The sequence below is a fragment of the Bos taurus genome, chromosome 3, assembly GCF_002263795.3.
Source record: "Bos taurus isolate L1 Dominette 01449 registration number 42190680 breed Hereford chromosome 3, ARS-UCD2.0, whole genome shotgun sequence".
In the NCBI taxonomy this organism is placed as follows: Eukaryota; Metazoa; Chordata; class Mammalia; order Artiodactyla; family Bovidae; genus Bos; species Bos taurus.
Window position 1 is genome coordinate 93,463,296 of NC_037330.1, and position 19,768 is coordinate 93,483,063.

The window sequence follows — 19,768 nt, forward strand, 5'->3', positions numbered from 1 at the left end:
CACCATCTCTCTTCATATGGTCTGGCATACAGTAAGCCTGGATAATTCTTTGCTGGAAGAATCCAGGGAACAGCAGGAAGTGGTGTAGAGAGCAGGGCGAGCTGGCGCCCAGGGCACATGGAGGTGGGCAAGGCTGATCCAGGCACCACTTCTTTCCTGCAGGTGGACATCGCATCAGGGATGGCCATTGAAGGGATATGCTACGCCCAGGTACGTGTCTGCTGCCAGTCCTGCATGCTTGTAAGCGGAGGCCAGGCCAGGGTGGGGTTCTTGGGTACTATTAGTACATGACCAATTGAACAGGTTCCTCCCAACCCACACAGTCAGCCTGCACTGATCCCAGGGGAGCCACAGAGCACTCTCTGGGGCTGTTTCCTCAGCCATCTAATGGCACTGCACCCTGCCCTAATTTGCTGTCCAGAGAATCACAGAGGAACCCGACAGAAGAAGAGCAGCTTCTGAGTTCTCTGTATCAGTGGCTACTGGTACAGGCCAGGCTGTACCAGCCTAGAGCCCAGGCTGGAGGATGCCAAGGCCTTGATTATTGCCCATAGGTTGTGTATGCTCGATGGTGGGACAATAAACTATGGCTGACCCATTTAGCCCCTTACTCCTTAGTGAGTCAAAAACATGAATCTCCAGGCTAACAAGTAACAAAATCCTCCTAAACGGGGGTTTGGGAACTTATAGAACCCAATGTAAACCAACTGCATACCAGGATTCAGAGCCAGAGCTCTTACCACAAAGCCTAGTCTTTGTTTTCTACCGAGTAGCCTCATTTCAGACTGCTGAATGAGACTGTGAGCTCTCAGAGGCACGTACACTGCGCACAAAATCAGGCTGGTGTGAGGAGATCAAGGAGCCACCAAGGCCCACACGTTTGCATGACCCAACACCAGAGTCCAAAGACAGTGAAAGACTGGATTCTGGCCTCGCCAGGGGCTGAACAACCTTCAGCAAGTCTTTACTGGTTTCTGCACCTGTCCCTGCAAACTGATACTCTGTATGTTGTTTCAGAACATCCCAACCCGGGATCGGCTGGAAGGCATGGCTGCTTTCAGGGAGAAGCGCCTCCCCAGATTTGTTGGCGAGTGACCTCCATTTAACCTGAAGCAAGGGAGATGCACAGCTTACAGGGCAGGATCCAGAAGGAAGATGTGCAGCACCTCTGCCCTCATCATTTCACCTCTGCCCTTATCATTTCACCTCTCTGGGTTCCAGATTCCTCACAAGGACAATGATGGATAGGAAATAACAGGCATGGTGCCTGGTACTAGGGTGCTGACTATGCCACCTACTACTCCCTTCATTACTCCTCACCCAGGCGAGCTCATCACTGGGGTGAGGTTGGCTTTGGAGCATACCTGTCTCTCCCTAATAGAACAATAAACTAAGGATAAAACAGACCCCTCTGGGCCCTTATAGCACTGGCACCCAAGTCTGATCACTGCGTCTCAGTTATTAGGTGCTCACCAGAGATGCAAGATGCTGTAAGAACCACCCCACAATGGCCCTGTTTCTCCCTCAGTACAATAGAGATAATAAGGAGACCTTGGTTGTGGTTGAATAGACTCAGCTCTCTGCCAGTTACTCACTGTTTGCCTCAGCCTCCTCAACTATAATGAACCTGTCTTGAGGATTAAAAAATAATAAAATACCTGATGTTCCATAAACATGAGTTATGATTAATGTACTGTTTTCTTTTAAGAACCAGATGAAATCACTGCTGTGAAAACCTTTTGTAAACTGTAGGGTGGCAGACAAATCTTTGCTGGTGCATTTAATTAACTTTCAGGAGCCCTGAGAAGGGAACGATTAACTGAGGTGGACAACATGGAAGATTAAGAAATGGACAGGTAATACTGCAGTTGAAGGCTGAAGGATCAAACAGGCAATGGAGGCAAAGAAGAGGAAAACTGAGGGGAATAGCACGAGCAAAAAAGCAAGATGATGGCACTTTGAAATAAAGGGGGGCTGATATACACATGTGCACACTAGCCTCAGCAGCCCTCCTCCTATACCAAGGCAGGGCAAGAGACAGTCATGTGGTCATTCTTTAACTGATCTGAGCTTCCTAAGCCTGTGCCTGGGCAGGCTCAGGAGTTACTGAACCATGGGCATGGGCATGGACACAGACCAGTAACACTGTTGACTTGCTTTTAAAAACAAATGTGCCTCAAAGCTGTACTCATTTCCTGGAAGGAAAAGTAAGACAAGAACCCAAGTCTTAGGAATCAGCACCAACCACACAAGCAAAATTTGTCTATCTAGGAAAGTAACCATCTTGTTGTACTTCCTTCTTCTTATCTGTTGAAGTAAAGTGAAGTCACCCAGTCATATCTGACTCTTTGCAACCCTATAGACCATAGCCTACCAGACTCCTCTGTCCATGGGATTTTCCAGGCAATAGTACTGGAGTGGATTGCCATTTCCTTCTCCAGGGGATCTTCCCAACCCAGGGCTCGAACCCGGGTCTCCCGCATTGTAGACAGATGCCTTTACCATCTGAGCCACCAGGGAAGACTAAAACTATCCCAGAGGACTGTTGAAAATCAGAGAAAATGTACAGAGGTGCCCAATGCTGAACTGGACCTCAACAGGTACTATTTCCCACTCATCCTCCTCACATCAGCCCACGCTTGTATCTGGTAACAGCATGTTCTGACATATGGAACCCAGGTCAGGAAACTAAGACATACTTTTAGAATCATGCACAAGAGTGAATGAGAAAATCTGTGGAGTTTCAGGGCCGTTGAAGGAAGCAGGTCACAAATTCCCCTTATCCAGTGGGACACCAGTGAGCAATAGTTTGAGAAAATAATTTAGAATAAGAATAAACCTCATTTGATTTCAAAAGACGATATGGGGCATTCCGGTTAAGAATCTGGCCAGCTTACAGTATAAAAATCTAATACTAAAATAAGCTACCAATTTAAAAAAATTGTTTCTTCGAAAAATTTAGATGACTGGCATAACATGTTTCATTGACTGTCAATAATGTGAGGAAGGACTTCATTCCATAAAGCACATTTGCAGAGGACACAAACAAAAGCCTTTCATAGCTTACACTGAGGTTGAGGTTGGTTCTCAGAAAAGCTCATTATTTTTCTCATCCAAGTTAGGTAAGAGCACCTCTTTAAATCTTTGGCACAGTCCTTCCTCTGTTTTGGTCACAGTCGCACTCAAATTAAAAATCTGAGGGATTGAGATTTATACTCGCTATATAATCTTTCATCTAAACACTTCTCAGTCCTGTGACCAGGCCCCACCAGCACCAATTACCCACAATGTTATTATGCTCATTCAGTCTAAGGTGTAAAGTTGGAGGAAAAAAGGTCAAAGGTAGACTATCCAAAAATCATAAAAATGTATTTCTCTTTCCTCCACCCAACAAGTGGAAGGTAATTTGGTATATATTAAAAAAAATTTTTCCCTTCCCTCCAATAGAGGTTCTGCCTTCCAAACAATACATTTAAACACACATGTTTCCTAGAACGTTTTCATGCATTTCTTTTCCAAAGGCCTCATATAGCCAGGAATAACAACTCAGGAGATTCTTTCAACCATGAAATTTAACGTAAATACAGAGGTCCCCCATAGGTATTTCTTTTTTTCTTTCCTGTGACAATACTCAGTTAGAAACTGGTCAGGGCTAAAGAAAATTAACTGGCATAGCTGTTTGAACAAAAGCTTACAGGTCTTCCCACAGAGTCTAGGGCTTGATTTTTCAAAACTACTGAAAAGGTATTCCGAGAATGATTCCAACTTGATTTGAGATTATGGCTATCACACAAATCCAAACTTCTTATAACTTACAGAAAATCATCCCCCAAAAGGCCAACAAGGCGGTCAGCTCACAAACTCCGACAACTTGTTTCAATCCAACACTTGATTGCTGATACAGCAGAAGGCCTGATACTGAAGACGTAGCACCTCTGAGGCCCTGAGGTTAAGAAGGGCCTTCAACAGAGAGAGGGCCTCTGGTAATTTATAAAGTACATTTTGAAGTCATCTACAATGGAGGCTGCGATCTGCTGTGCTTGGGGGTCTGCCTCACTGTGCTCCCGGATGTCACACAAAAGTTGCAATCCTTCTTCTTCAACTAACATTTTGCAGTATTTGCTGGCTGAAAGAAAATCAAGCAAAGAAACCTGATGTTCAAGTTGGTATTTTAAATATTCCCAGTTACCACATTCATCATTTTAAAGATGCCAATAATGCTCGGCTTATGCAATTTGATAACGGATGATTATTTTATTAAGTTTATTTCCAGACAACTCTATGCTTCAAATATCTCTAGCTAAAAGGATAAGAACTTCTTCTATTACGAAAATAATAAAAATTTCATGTTCAGGCAGTATGCTGAGCTAGACAACCTAAAAATACCAGAGGCTGGATAAAATATAATTGAAAAATTTTAAATTCATGGTTGAGTGTACAAAGTAAAGGAACTGTCAAGGAGTCAGACACAAAGAGCAAAAAAAAAGCACTTAAAGCTCATGTAACCTCACCTGTAACTTTTCTGGAGTAGAAAGGGACTGTCAGTTTCAGTAATCTAGGAATTTCAATTTTAACTTTAGGAAGTCAGAAGCAAAAATAATGCATAAATTTGGCCCCTCAAAAGGCCAGATGAGACAAGGGATAAGACAATGAAACATGTCTATCTTGGCCTGGGTTCTGGGGAGAAGTCTTTCCTGAGTCCCAAGTTGGGATCTCAACCGAAGTTGGTACAGGGTTAGCCTAAATGTTCTTGGAATCCTTGAGCTGAGAAATTAATATAAGGATTAGACCAATCCCAGGAAAACCTCCAGAACACTTGACAGAAGCAAATACAAAACTGTACTAAAGGGATATGTCCACAACTCAGTCTGAAAAAGATTCTCTTAATCAGTGAAACAGTCAATTAAACACAGAAACCATGATCCAAAACATATTTAAGGACTTCCCTGGTAGACTAGTGGTTAAGACTTTGCCTTCCAATGCAGGGGACATGGATTCAATCCCTGGCTGGGGAGCTAACATGCCTCATGGCCAAAAAAACAAACCATTAAAAAAAAAACACAGAAGCAGTTTTGTAACAAAGTCAATAAAGAGTTTAAAATGGTCCATCCACATGAATAAAAATCTTAAAGAGAAAAAACACACAACTAAGACAACCAAGAATGCAATAAAAAGAAACAAAGACATGGATACTTTTTTTTTTAATGGTAACAAGATATGTAGGACTGATTGAGAGAAGATATAAGATATTTCTGATAAATGTTATAAGAAAGGAACAGAGAGAATAGCTGGAGGGTAATACTTTAAAAGAAAATTTCTGAAAATGTTCATCAATTTTGTAAGGTATAACCATGATCTGAAATCCAGACACCATAGAACAAAACAATGACTAGCAAAAACAATGAATAAAATCAAGACAATAAACTGGAAAAAAATATTTGCAAGAGTTCCTTCAAATTAAAAAGATTAAAAAAAAAAAAAACAAAAAACCAGTAAACAACCATAAGCAAAGGAAACCAACAGACAATCCAAATGTAAGAAAAGACAGTTAACCTTACTTAAAATGTCAAGTTAGAATCACTTTCACCTTAGACAGGCAAAGATAAAAAATTCAACTAAAAGTTTTGCAAGAATAAAAGGAAACTGCAAGCTCTCATATATTGCTGATGGGAATGCAAACTGGTAATCAACTCTCTGGAAGACAGTTTAGCAATACCCAACAAAATTATAAACATTCATAACATTTTGACTCAGCTCTGCAGATTATACTCACAAAGTATACTATGCTTGTACTAATACTATACTATGTGCAAATGCTAATACTATAAGCCAAGCAATGTTTAAATGCTTTGCAAATGTTAACTCACTTAATTCTCATTAACAGTCCTATAAAACAGGTACTTGGATCCCTATTTTACAGATCAGGAAACTGGGGCACAGAAAGGCTAAGTAACTTGCTCAAGCTCCCACAGTTAGTAAATGGAAAAACAGGGAGTAAAGTTCAAATAGTCTGGTTCTGGGGTCTGTTCTCTTAATCATCAGACATATGTATCTTTCCTAAATATATACAGTGTTTGTGTGTGTGTGTTTGTTTCCCCTGGTGGTCCACTGGTTAGGACTCCAAGATTCCACTGTAGGGGCCCAGGCTCAATATCTCCTGGGGGAATTAAGATCTCACATGCTGTGGGTGTAGCCAAAAATAAAGAGAAGTGTTAGGGCAAGCTCCTAAAAACCATTTTTCTCTATCAGTTCTTTCCTAATTATTCTGCCACTTTAGCTTTAGAATAATCTTCAGATTCCTCATCATTTACTGTATTCATTCACTTGAACTGTATTATATATGTGAATAGAAAAGAACTGAGGAGTATAATATGTCCATAATTATTTCAGTCTATAAGTTATTTCCTAGAGTTTTTAGTACATAGGCCCCAATACTTGTTAAAGCTATTTTAAGATAGTTTATGCTTTTGATAGTTAAACATTTCATTAATTCTAAAAGTTATACCTTTAAGATTTTTCAGCATAAAATTACAGTCTATAATCCTTTTTATAATACAAATTCTCTAATTCTTTTATACAGAGTTAAAGTCTAGGATTCTTTTATAATACAAGCAAAAATTTTAGTAATAATCCTTAGCAAAGAAAAAAAGCCAAGAATTCCCAAGAGGAATTTAAAGCAACAAATGTGGAAAAACATTTAATTTCCTGAGAAACAACTCCTGACATCTGGCCCCCCAGTCTCCCACAAACCACTACAAAGAGGCAAATCTATGTATTACTTATAGGAAAGATAGTCTTACGATAAAATATTCAGTGAAGAGAAAGTTATAGGATACCACACACAGAATGAGCCCATTTTGTCTAAAAACATATGCACGTACAGTATATAATAACTATAGCATATATACAGAAAATTACCTGGAAGGATAGTTATAGTTAATGAATAGTGCTTGCCTGTGGGGAATAGGAGCAGGAGCACACTTTCACTTTCTATATTGCTTACCATCCATCCCCAAATAAATTATAATTCTGTAGCATCTTTTATACTAATACAAAAGCTTTTTAGTTTCTTCTTAAAAAGGGTTAAAATCAGGACATAAGAGAACAATTTTTCAAAATTCCATCTTGAACTTAATCCTTATACAAAAAAATAGCTAAAAAACAATTATTTTTAAATACATACGGTTTTTACTGCAGACATGATACATGGCCCATAGTGCCCAGAGCTGAACCTCTGGTTGAGAGAAGTTGCCAAGGAGCGGAAAAAATGTCTTGAAGGATCTAAGTAAGTACAAAGAAGATATTTCTTCAGAACTCAGGCTAACATCAGGGATATAGTAATATTTTCAACATCCCCGCAGCCACTCCCAGAGTCAATTCTTCATTAAGACAGATGTATTGCTGAGCATATAATTGGAACTAGCATTTAAGATGGAGAAGGAAATGGCAACCCACTCCAGTGTTCTTGCCTGGAGAATCCCATGGACAGAGAAGCCTGGTAGGCTACAGTCCATGGGGTCGCACAGTCAGACACAACTGAATCGACTTAGCAGCAGCAGCAGCATTTAAGAAATTATATTCTGTGTTAGACACTATACATTCAAAAACTGATTCCACCCTCAATATTGCACACTGTCAGCTTCATTTTACAGATGACAAAAACTAAGTCTCAGAGATTTTCTTAAAGTGATTTTACAAGTATCACAAAGAAATCAGATTTGAATATAAGGCTATTTGATTCTAATATTTTATTATACCATGGCCTCTACAGAGTGAGGAGACTAAGGACAAGCTTTAAGAGAAGTACTACACCATGACGAAATTACCTGTAAGTAACCAAAGCTGTCATCTTACAACTTGAACTTGGCCATTTCTGGATAGTTGCATACTACACAAAAAGAGAAATCAAGATTCTAGTATTGTTTCATGTCATTTATAATTATATACATATGAAACAATATAAATTTTCAAAATTGAGGATTACTCAAATTTAGGTATACCTAACCAACCAACCATTAATTAGACAGCCATTATATATGTAGAATATGAAGAAAGTCATGTGGAAAACAATACACCAGAAAGGGACTTCTGTTTAAAGATGGAAGACTGAGCATGAATGGAACAGTACAACTGGTTTAAAAGAAGATAAACACACATGAAACAAAGCAGAAGAAAAATGGCAAATGATTTAATAGGTCTAGCACTGGGGAAGGTTAAAAAAAAAACAAACCCATTTTGAACAGAACCCCTAACAGACCTAAAAACTGGGCATACAAAGTACTTCAGGAAGTGAGATTACAGGTAGGCTTAAAATAGGAGGACTGGTTGAAAGTACCAAGGAATCAAGACTACCAGATCTCCTCTACCACCCCTTACAAAAATGTTTGGACTGGGCAACCCCATGAACAATTGAGGTTGGAAGTACCATGCTAAAAACAGGGGGCTAAAGTGAAAAATACTAAATACTAAATGCTGAGGTGCCCCTGCCCTCAACTCTATCCTTCTATGGGTGTTTAGACTGTTGGAAGCCAACCTTATGATTTTCAATCAGGAGAATAGGAATTAAGCAAGGGAGGGAGGCAGGGAGAAAAAGAGGAAAGGAAGGAAGGAAGGAAGTAAAAGAGGAAGAAGGGATGGAGGAATGAAAAGGATAGAAAGAAATCTCCTAGAACTGAAGGAAAACAAGATTCCAGAGCAGTAAGTAGCCAGTGGAACAGATGAAAATAAACTCATATCAAGGCACATCACTGAGATTTCCAAACAATAAAGATAAAGATCTTAAAACTTCCAAAGAAAAATGGCACAGGACTTCTCAACAGTGATACCAAGAAATAACAATGGAGCAATGACCTAGAAATGTGAAAGGAAAGTATTTCAGTACTTGAGTTTTATATCCAGCCATCTGATCAACTAAAGGTGAATGTAAAATAAAGGTCTTTCAAATATAAAAGGTTTCCAATTCTTTTCTTACATCTCTTAGGAAGCTACTAGAGGATATGACCCAACAGAATGCGGGAGTATACCAAAGAATAGAAAGGTATGCAATCCAGGAAACAGGGAATCCAACATGAGAGAGCAAAGAGAATCTTCAGGACGACAGTAAAGGAACTTCCTGGGATCTAACAGATATACAAAATATATCTAACAGATGGAACAAAAACAGAGGCTTGGGAAATAAGCTGACGTGGACAGAATACATTTAAATGTACTGAAAGGAGACATATAGTTGGAGTATAAGAAAGGGTGTGCACTGGGAATTTTCATTTTCCTAAGTGGAAAATAAACTGACAATGTCTAAAACTACAAAGTCAGGCATACCAACGTATGTTAGAGATAAGAAGGTAAACACCAAAAGAAACAGCTTTAAAAAGAGCTGAAAGTGGGAAACAGAAGGGAAATAACCTATATAAACTGCATGCTTAATTTTATAAAAGGGAAGTATCAGAAAGAATGCAGAAAATGTTAATAGAGGTTAGCTTTGGGTGGTAAGGTGTGGATGATTTATAATGTTTTGTTTATATTCTTCTCTATCTTTCCCATTTTCTACAATTAACACATATTTCAAAAACTCTTATGATCTAGAAAAATAAGTTTTCTGCAAGAAGAGATGACTCTGGATTTTGTAAAGAGGAACAGTCCTTATACCAGATCCTGGAGAAGCGCTGTCCTCTGGAGGTCACAGGATATCCAGGGCTGTTTGTCAGATGTCAGGTGGGCTATGATGCCTGCAGCTAAATAGCTGACTTCCAAGTCCTTGCTATGGAGCAAGCTACTGATATGCTTTACCATATCTTCAGTAATCAGCTTGGGAAAGAGTTCTTTGACTTCAACCACATTGTTCTATGGGGCAGATGGAGTAGAGAATATCAGGAATCAATTCCTCTCCCTCTCTTACTGCTCAGCTCAGATACATATAAGAACACTCAGTCCCTGCTCCTCCCTCTGATTTAGCCTCACATCTACTACAAACCCATCCCCTTGATGATAAACATGATTAGCAAGAACAAATCATTGAGGAAGCACTTACTAAGTGCCAGGCACTGTGCTTAGACTGAAATGTCTTTTTTATCTGCCTTATCTTACATCTTTTTTTATCTGCCTCATCTCATTTAATCTTTGATAGTCCTACAAAGTCTGACACTCAGAAAGACTAACTTGTCAGCTTCACATCGCTAACAACTGGTTGGAGTAGATTACAAATCCAGGTCTGACTCAAAAACTTAACATTCCTGGGGCCTGCTGTATGTTACGTCAGTTTTAACGGTAACAATGAAAGGCAGGTAGTAGTTTCATTATTTTATGTACTATATTAGTTTCGATGCTGTGTAACAAATTTAACACAAACTTGGTGGCTTAAAACAACACACATTTTTCCTCTCACAGTTTGTATGGGCCTTGCTTAGCTGGGTTTCACGAGCCTGCAGTCAAAGTGCTGGCTGGGCTGCATGCTCACATCGGGAGGCTCCAATGGGTGAGGTGGGGGTGGGGAGACTACTTTCAAGCTCACTCGGACTGTTGGTAGGATTCATTTCCTTGTGGCTGCAGGAATAAGAGTTTCTTGCTGGAGACAACATATCTCTTTCATTTGACTTTTCCTGAGTTGTATCTATAATAAATTAAAAATAGCAGGGGACTTTAACTGGTAGTACAGTGGCTAGGGGGGCTTCCCAGGTGGGCACCAGTGCTAAAGAACCTGCATGCCATTGTAGAAGAGACATGGGTTCGATCCCTGGGTTGGTAAGATCCCCTGGAGGAGGGCACAGCAACCCACTCCAGTATTCTTCCCTGGAGAATTCCATGGACAGAAGTCTAGCAGGCTAGTCCATAGGGTCAAAAAGAGTCAGACATGACTGAAGCGACTTAGCACGAACACAAAGTGGTTAGAACTCTACACTTTCACTGCAGAGAGCAGTGATTCAATCCCTCGCTGGGAAATAAAGATTGCCCCATGCCATGTGGGACACAGACCCAAAAAAAATCTTTCCTTTGGGAATTCCCTGGTGGTCCAGTGGCTAAGACTCCACACTCGCAATGCATTGGGGCCCAATTTTGATCCCGGGTCAGAGAATTAGACCCTACATGCTGCAACTAAGAGTCTGCATACTACAACTAGATTCCGCAAGGCCACAACTACACATCTGGCACGCCACATGAAGATCCCACATGCCATAAATAAGACCGAGCACGGTCAAATAAATATATATTTTAGAAATATCAAATAAAGTGCCTTCCCAAGTTCTGTGAGCCATTCTAGCAAATTACAACCTGAGGAAAGGGTTGTGGAATCCCTCAACTTAAAGTCAATCAGAAGCAGGAGTAGCTCTGGACTTAACAGTTGGCAACTAAAGTGGAGGCAGACTTGTGGAACTGAGCTTTTCAGGATCTGATGCTAATGCCTGACAGTCAGTGACAGAATTTAGCTGAATCGAACTGTAGGACATCTAGCTCCTGTCAGAGAACTGGAGAAGTGGTTGTTGGAAAACACCCCAGATTGTATAACCTGCTTTTGACCAGTGAGACATTAGAAAATCTGACATAAGCAGAAACTGAAGAAGCATTTGTGCAGTGGACTTGCTGTCTACCACTGCCCTGAAACCGCCAAGTGAGGAAGCTCATACAGACACCAGGCCCAGCTAACAACCTGCACCAACTGCCAGAGGTCAGAGTCAGATCATCCTGGAGCACCTAGGTCTAGCTCAGCCACTGATGGACGACGGCAGTGACATGAGTAACCACATAAGACCAGCAGAAGTGCACAGCTGAGCTGAGTTCAAACTGCTGACCCACAGATTCACAAGTAAATAAAATGGATGCTGTTTTAAGCTGTAGTTTGTTTACAGCAATAGCTGACTCATATATAATGGTATTTACTTTATAGAGATGGTGTGAAGATCAAACAAGTTAATGTAAACTGCTTACAAAAGTGCCTAGCACATAGTAGGTAACACATAAGTGTTAGTTTTCTTATTGTTTAATTAATTACAATTAATTCAAAACAATTCACCTTACCAAAAGACCAAGTACTTTGCTTTGTATTGCTGTCTCTGAAAAAGTCTGTGAAAAGAATATACAGGTTATTGTATCATGAAGAAAATAACTTTACAGATAAACTCAATCCTGTCTTCCCACCTCCAAGACTTGGATGAAGATCGCCAATCCTTGATTCTCAATAAAGTGCCTACAAATAGCCGGAGACTGTTCTGTAAGATTCCAAAGTGCTTTCAAAGTAAACAAGAGGGTGACGTCATCTAGATTCTCAGCAGTCTTCTGTTTTACTATTGCTAGAAGTTCCTAAAAAAGAAAAAGAGAGTTAGACACGCTGGTGACTGACTCAAGTGTTTCCAATATAAGGAAAGCAATGGTTAAGAAAAGTTTTTAGAATCAAACCGAGGTTCTAAACCCAGTCTGACCACTTAATAGCTTTGGTTCCTACCTTCTCTCTGTAAAATGAGTTACCCCTATTTCCTAGGGTTTTTGTGAGGTTCAAAAGAAAAAAATATTAAATTTTAATAATCACTTAATCTAGTTTGTCATGCTTGTTAATAAACCTCATAATCAAGTACATATTAGCTATTCCATTATTCATGTGTTAAGAGTATCTAGTCAACACCTTTTGGAAGGCAGGCACATATTCAGGTAAGAGAGACAGATTAAAAAAAAAGATAATTGGTTTTTCTCAACTAAATAAAAGAATTTTAAGATTTGGTAAATGCTCTGAAGGAAACACCTAAAAGCCTAAGAATTTTCTTTAGAAAAGGTGTGAGAAACCTCCAAATGTAACAGCAGCCTTCCCAAAGTGTGATGGGCCCTTCCCTCCCCCATCCCTGGCACCAGCCATCTAGGGAGGGGCTGCTGCACCACCCTGCACCTCTCTGCACGAAGCGACACAGACCCCACTGGTCCATGCCTGCCGCCTACCCACCGCACAGCTGGGCAGGCTAGAGCTCCACTCTGGGGACACTCGCACCTGGGCCACCTCATCAGTCACGAGCTGACCAGTGAAGTCAGTATGGGCTGAACCCACAGCGCCCCTGCCTCAGACAGCAATCCCAGGGATGGGCGTGTCAACTGCCTCCACGTAGCCACTGTGGTCTCCACTGCTTGTGCGCCTTGTGCTTCGCCCCAACCAGAGTTACAACATGCTGGAGTGATCTGGAAGTTCTTCAGACCTGGCCGCTTTCTGATGTCGCACTGTTCTGCTCAGAGTGTTGTGGCAGCAAGGCAGGGGCAAGCTATAGCAACCCCGCTCAGCCATCAGTTGGCACAACGTGGGCCCCTCTCCTGAAGCGAGCAACTGTCAACATGCAACCATTAGTGATCCTGCTCAGCCACTGGTCAGTGCCAAGTGAGCCCCTCTCCCCTCCTGTATATAAAAGGAGTCCAAATCTTATCTCAGTTACGATTGGGTAAGATGGGTTTGGTTCTTTTAAAAATAATTTTCTTAATATTTATTTATTGGGCAATATCAAGTCTTAGTTGCTGCATGCAGGACCTCTGTTGCACCATGAGGGCTCTTTGAGGCACAAGGACCTTCTAAGTGGTGCCAGGCCTCACTGACTGCCGTATGCTGGCTTAGCTGCTCCACAGCATGTGGGATCTTAGTTCCCTGAGCAGGGACTGAACCCACTTCCTCTGCACTGCAAGGCGGATTCTTAACCACTGGACCACCAGGGGAGTGGTGATCCCTGGGGCAAGATGGCTTCTGAGACACTAGTCTGCCATCTTCTTGGTCTGCTAGTTATCTAATTAAAATAATTATTTTCTGTTCCATCAACTCATCTCCTGATTGGCCTGCTGTGTGGCAAACAGAATAAACTTGTGCTTGCACTCAGTAACACATACAAAGGTACTATCTAAACTGAGACCAGAATAAAAAGAGGATAAGGCAGCTAAGCAAGGAATGAGGACACAGGGAATGGGGGGAGGGGAGTGGGGAGATATTCTAGAGGAAAAACCGTCTGTTCTATGCCACTGAGCAGGTTACTGTGGCTAGAGGATAACACTAGTATTATAATCGTATGTCCTAACATCTTGAAAAAACTAACAGATTCCAACATACCATTTCATATTAGAATATTTCTAGATCAAAGTTGAGCTAGTATTTATGCTTTCTTTCAAACATGCTAGACTATCATGTAAAAGGAAAGAGACAGCCATTTCCACAAGGGACCTAGTATCAGATCCTTTGTTCTTGAGGTCAGGTCATGGTGAGGTAAGGTGTTTCTGTAAATCTCCACCAACAAATATTATTCTCCGTCCTAACAAGAAAGGGCTAGGTCCCTAGGCAAAAACTTCAGCCTTTGAGGTCCAGATCCTGGCTGAAGAAGCAGATCTCAGTTGGCAACTCCCTCAGGGCCATGTCCCCAGACCCTGTCCAGCCATCATCAATGAGAAGCCAGGAGCCCAACTGGCCTTCAGGCTCCTCAGGCCACCTGTATGGTGGGGGCCAGGTCCCGCCAACTGCATCCTATGCTGACTGCCACTGCCATTAAGTCAAGAGGTGGAGACAGGGGAGAGGTCCACCACTACCTCAAGGCCTGGGCAAAGTCAAATAGGTGGCCTTGGTGAGGGTTCTGGAGCCCTGCAGGACACAGCCCCCAGCCTGTTCCCTGAGCCTCCCAGCTTACCCAAGGGCCCAAGGCCAGGTAAGCTGGAGGTCCCCAGGGAGAAGACCCCGATCCACCTTTTACCTCACTCTCCCCAATGACCACCACTCCACTGACTGTTTGCTGAATAGGCCCGTTAACAGTCACTCATTGACAGTTGGTTGCTTGTGGGAGGGGCCTGGTGCAAACCAATGGTTGAGCAGGACCACTAATGGTCACTCATTGACAGCTGGTTGCCTGTGGGAGGGACCTGGTGCCAACCAATGGCTGAGCAGGACCAATAATGGTCACTTATTGACAGTTGGCCACTTGTGGGAGGGCCCACTGCAGCACCAATCAATGGCTGGTAACAGGGTGTACAGTAATAGTACACAGTGATGGCCACGTGCTAAGATCTGTGCTTGGCAGCACTCTGTTATAATTCCACCTCAAATATTTTATACAGTCAAGAGAGAATATATCTAGAGAATTCACAAAAATAAAGCTGCAAGACCTGAAAGTGTAATACAGCACGGCTGTGCACAGCCCTCAGCATGCAGCCAGTGCTGTAGCCATTAGCCCCCACTTTCTCCCTTACCAGACTATGGTTACCAAAAGACTATTAAAGGTTGCTCAGGCACTGGTTGGTGGTGAAGTGGGCCCCTCCCTAAACTCAGCAACTGTCAGCGAGTGACCCTTAGTGATCCTGCTCAGTTACTGGTCGGCAGGGCAATAGGCCCCTCCTACAAGCAAGCAACTGCCAATGAGCGACCATTCAACCAATGGCAGGCAGAGTGGTGGTCGTCCTGTGCAGAGTGAGGTAAGAGGTGGATCTCTGCCTCCTCCCTGGAGCCTCCAGCTCACCCAGCCGTGCATCAGTGGGGGGCCCAGAGAACAGGCTGAGGCCTGTGTTCTACAGAGACACAGAACCCTTGCCAAGGCCACACACTGGCAGAGCCAGGCCCTGAGGTGATGGCCCTCTCCCCCATCCCTGCCTCTGTGATCTAATAGCAGTGGCAGTCTGTATAGGATGCAGTTTGTGGGACCTAGCCCCTACCACTTGGACAGCCTGAGGAGCTGAGGAATGGCTGGGTCTAGGGCACCTGGCTCCCTAAGAGATGCCAACTGGGCAGGGTCTGGAGACCTGGCCCTGAGGGAGATGCCAACTAAGATGCACCTTTTCAGCCAGGCCTGGACACTGGCAAGAGAACCCAGACTGGGTGCTGGACAATGCTTTGTGGCACGGTAACTGACCCCTGCAGGGACCCCCGCCTCATAGCTAGACTTGGATCTTGGAGGGTGAAATTTTTGCCTAGGGACCTTGCCCTTTCTTATAAAACAGAGTAACATTTGTTGGTGGAGTTTTAAAGAAACTTCGCTACCTCACCATGACCTGACCTCAAGAACAAAGGATCTGACACCAAGAAGGCTGCAACAACTAACCATGAAGAATTGATGCTTTTGAACTGTGGTGTTGGAGAACACTCTTGAGAGTCCCTTGGACTGCAAGGAGATCAAACCAGTCAATCCTAAAGGAAATCAGTCCTGAATATGCATTGGAAGGACTAATGCTGAAGCTGAAACTCCAATACTTTGGCTACCTGATGAGAAGAACTGACTCACTGGAAAAGATGCTGATGCTGGGAAGATGGAAGGCAGGAAGAGAAGGGGGTGACAGAGGATTAGATGGTTGGATGGCATCACTGACTTGATGGACATGAATCTGAGTAAGCTCCAGGTGTTGGTGATGGACAAGGAGCCTGGAGTATTGCAGTCCATGGGGTCACAGAGTTGGACACAACTGAGTGACTGAACTGAACTGAACTGACAGCAGCAGAATCAGGAGGTAACATCTAAAATTGATAAATCAATAAACTGTAGTACTTCCTTGGTGGTACAGTGCTTAAGAATCCACCTTCCAATGCAGGGGACATGGATCCAATCTCTGGTGGTGGTGGAGAGCTGTGAGTACACTAAGATCTCACATGCCATGGAACAACTAAGCCTGCACACTGCAACTAGAGAACCCAAGTGCTCTAGAGCCCAAATGCCACAATTCCTAAGGCTGAGCTCCATAACAAGAAAACCCCCACAGCACATGCCGCAACTAGAGAATGCTCACAGTGCAACGAAGGCAGCACAGCCAAAACAAAAAACAGCTGCAGTTATAAGCATTTCATTTAGAAATATGGAGGTAAATACCAGAAGAAACAGCTATTGAAGAGTAGAGAATAGCTTCTTCTGGGTAGCAGGTCCCACAGACTGTTCATTTTATAATACTTTTAAACTGTTCTTAATTTTTTAAACTGTTACTTTTATTGAAAAGTTCTAAAAGTGACAACCTACCTTAACTGCCATGAAAACCTCCTCTTTGAGTTGTGCAATTTGCTCAGGTGAGAGCTAGAAACAAAAAAGCAGAAAGTAAAATGTTTCAAATTCTATCACTGCTCCGCTATGACTAGAGAAAGAGGTCTGCATTTAGCAACCACATACCTGCAGGGCTAGAATAGAGGTTATGCTCACTGCCATGGCTTGCATCTTGGGACTTTCATGCTTACCAAGCCATCTCATAACAAACTTGGCAGCATCGAACCTAAAAAACAGTATTTTTCTCACAATAAACGTGGTAAACTATACATGAGAAGTTAAGAAATCACTCAGCCTCCCCAGCAAATCCTGTTTAAAAATACTTGTGGACTTATAAAGACTCAGCTATGAAAACCAAGAGTGTTTGGCAAAAAGAAGAGAAGAAAAGAGTATGCAAAAAGGTAGAGAAAGGCTTCCCTGGTGGCTCAGTGGTAAAGAATCCACCTGCCAATGCAGAAGACACAGGTTTGATCCCTGATCCAGGAAGATCTGACATGCATAAGGATAATGGAAGAGCTAGAACCTGATTCGATATTTAACCCTCTAGCACCTATGTTATCACTCACTGCCCTGAAATGGACTCACACTTTGTGAGACAACATTTATAACTACAGTACTTCTGAACAGAACATTCTCCCCAAACGCTTTATCGCAACCTCAGTCAGACCCCTGCTAGGCTAATAACCAAAAGACAACAAAGCTCAGAATAATACTGGTCAGTACCCCAAAATTAGATCACCTAATTTTATACTTGCCTGTCGAATGGAACATCCATAAGAATCCTGGAATTGGTTAAGGAGAGAAGACAATTCTTCTGTAACTTTAAGGGAATAAAGAAAAATAATTATGAGCAAATGTACACCCATTCTAAACAAAGGTTCTAAGCATTTGGAAGCTTCTAAGCTTTTCTTATTGAACGCCCACTACATACCTGGTCCTTTCCAAGTTCTTCATTCAATCTTACTATTTTTTTTTTATAGTTTTTTAAATTTATTTTTTACTGAAGTATAGTTGGTTTATATAGTTTCTGGTATCAATCTTACTATTAAACTCTAAACATTTACCTTTGCCCAAAGAGTAATCTTCCTCCTTTCTGGCAGAGAGGGAGTCTCCGTTCCCCCTGAACCCTAGAAGGATCTATGTGGGAAGCTGCCTGCCTGTGCGTCAATCTAAACCAATTCCTAGAAGCCTGGCCCAGCTAATGAATGACTATGTCTGAACCAGATCTCATAACTAACTCTGTGACAGAGCTTCTACTTTCTATCTACGACTAGTAGGAACTGAACTAGGAGAGAGAAAAGGACTTCTAGGAAAGCTATAGGAATAAAAAATTGTAACATCTCTTTGAAAGACCATGAGTAGGCCAGTGGCATGTACTGCCGTGACAGCAGCATAGTGTATTAAGCAGGGGGAGCAAACCTGAAATGCCAACAGGAACTAGGCAGTAACATAAACAAATGAAGACGGCAGAATGCAAAACAACAGGGCAGAGGGAGGAATTATGGCAAACTGGACAATTCAGGCCCTTTTATGGTGGCAGTTATTAATCAGCTCCAACTAATGATGGCCATGTAGGAATTCAGACTGAATTGAGAAGGATCATCCAATTTTTCAAGAAAAAGTGGAAATACAGATTTCTTTTAAGTGAGGAAAGATCATGTTACTGTAATTTTAATAGACTGATTCCCATTTTAACTTTAAGTATACATTTCAATCAGATCTGACACATTTATAAATATTATGTATAACTTTACCCACCACCACAATCAACATAAAAAATACTTCCATTACCCTGAAAAGTTCCACTGTGACACTTTCCACTCCATTCCCAACTTGCAAATTTCAACCCCAGAAAATCATACTGTCATTAATTAGTCTTTTCTAAGATTTCACATAAAGTCATACAGTATCTATTTTATCATGTCTAGCTTATTTTGCTCAGCATAGAATGTTTTTTGAGATTCATCCACGTGGCATGTATCAGTACTTCACTTCTTTTTATCACCAAGTAGTATTTCCTTATATGAATATACCATTATTGGTTTATCTATTCACCTGTTGCTACACATTAAGTTTTCGGTTTGGGAGGATAATGAATAAAGACATTATGGGCATTTGTGTATGCCATCATATGGCTACATAATTTCATTTCTCCGAGTGAAATAACTGTGTAGTATGAAAGGTATATCTCTAACTTTCAAAGAAATTACCAGACTGTTGGATTGGTTTTATCATTTTTCATTCTTAACATCAGCATATGAGAATTTCAGTTTCTGTACACTTTTGTCAACACCTGATACTGTCACTTTTTAAATTTCAACCAATCTAGGGGGTGTGCAGTGTTATCTATGAGGCTATCTATGCTGTGAGGCTGTGGTGTGTACTCAGTCATGTCCAACTCTTTGCAGCCCCATGGATTGTAGCCTGCCAGGCTCCTCTGTCCATGGGATTTTCCAGGCAAGTATACTGGAGTGGGGTGTCATTTTCTACTCCAGAGGATCTTCCAGACCCAGGGATTAAACCCGTGTCTCTTGCATCTCCTGCACTGGTAGGCAGATTCCTTACCACTAGTGCCACCCAGGAAGCCCACCTAAGTGTGCAGTGGTATCTAAATGTGCTTTTAATTTGCATTTCCCTGATAGATAAAGATACTGAGCATCTTTTCAAGTGCTCATTTGTCACCTGCACTATCTTCTTTCATGGAGTGTCTGTTCAAGCCTTCTGCCTTGTTAAAAAATTGGTTTGTTTATCTTGTGTTACCTATTTAATAGTTCTTTACATTCTGGATAAAAGTCCTCTGTCATATATATGTAATG

General features: G+C 41.7%; 2 protein-coding genes across 7 annotated transcripts in view; one reads left to right on the top strand and one right to left on the bottom strand.

Moving 5' to 3' along the window:
- ECHDC2 (enoyl-CoA hydratase domain containing 2) overlaps positions 1-1,678 on the top strand; it is a 30,437-nt gene extending 28,759 nt beyond the window's left edge. For 5 of the 6 annotated variants that reach the window (XM_024988378.2, XM_024988381.2, XM_015465413.3 and 2 more), the window contains 2 exons: positions 163-210; positions 1,018-1,678. In XM_024988378.2, the coding sequence (XP_024844146.1) occupies positions 163-210; positions 1,018-1,095 (126 nt within the window). In that variant the 3' untranslated portion in view covers positions 1,096-1,678. 6 annotated transcript variants of the gene reach the window in all.
- A 2,284-nt stretch (positions 1,679-3,962) lies between these two features.
- The window catches only part of ZYG11A (zyg-11 family member A, cell cycle regulator), a 61,776-nt gene continuing 45,970 nt past the window's right edge, over positions 3,963-19,768 (bottom strand). The window contains exons 6-14 of the mRNA NM_001205891.2: positions 17,708-17,772; positions 17,079-17,178; positions 16,932-16,985; positions 12,130-12,291; positions 12,010-12,054; positions 9,646-9,840; positions 7,827-7,888; positions 7,184-7,281; positions 3,963-4,126 (exon numbers count right to left, since the gene is read on the bottom strand). Of these exons, the coding sequence (NP_001192820.1) occupies positions 3,963-4,126; positions 7,184-7,281; positions 7,827-7,888; positions 9,646-9,840; positions 12,010-12,054; positions 12,130-12,291; positions 16,932-16,985; positions 17,079-17,178; positions 17,708-17,772 (945 nt within the window). The remainder of the gene's footprint in view (positions 4,127-7,183; positions 7,282-7,826; positions 7,889-9,645; positions 9,841-12,009; positions 12,055-12,129; positions 12,292-16,931; positions 16,986-17,078; positions 17,179-17,707; positions 17,773-19,768) is intronic.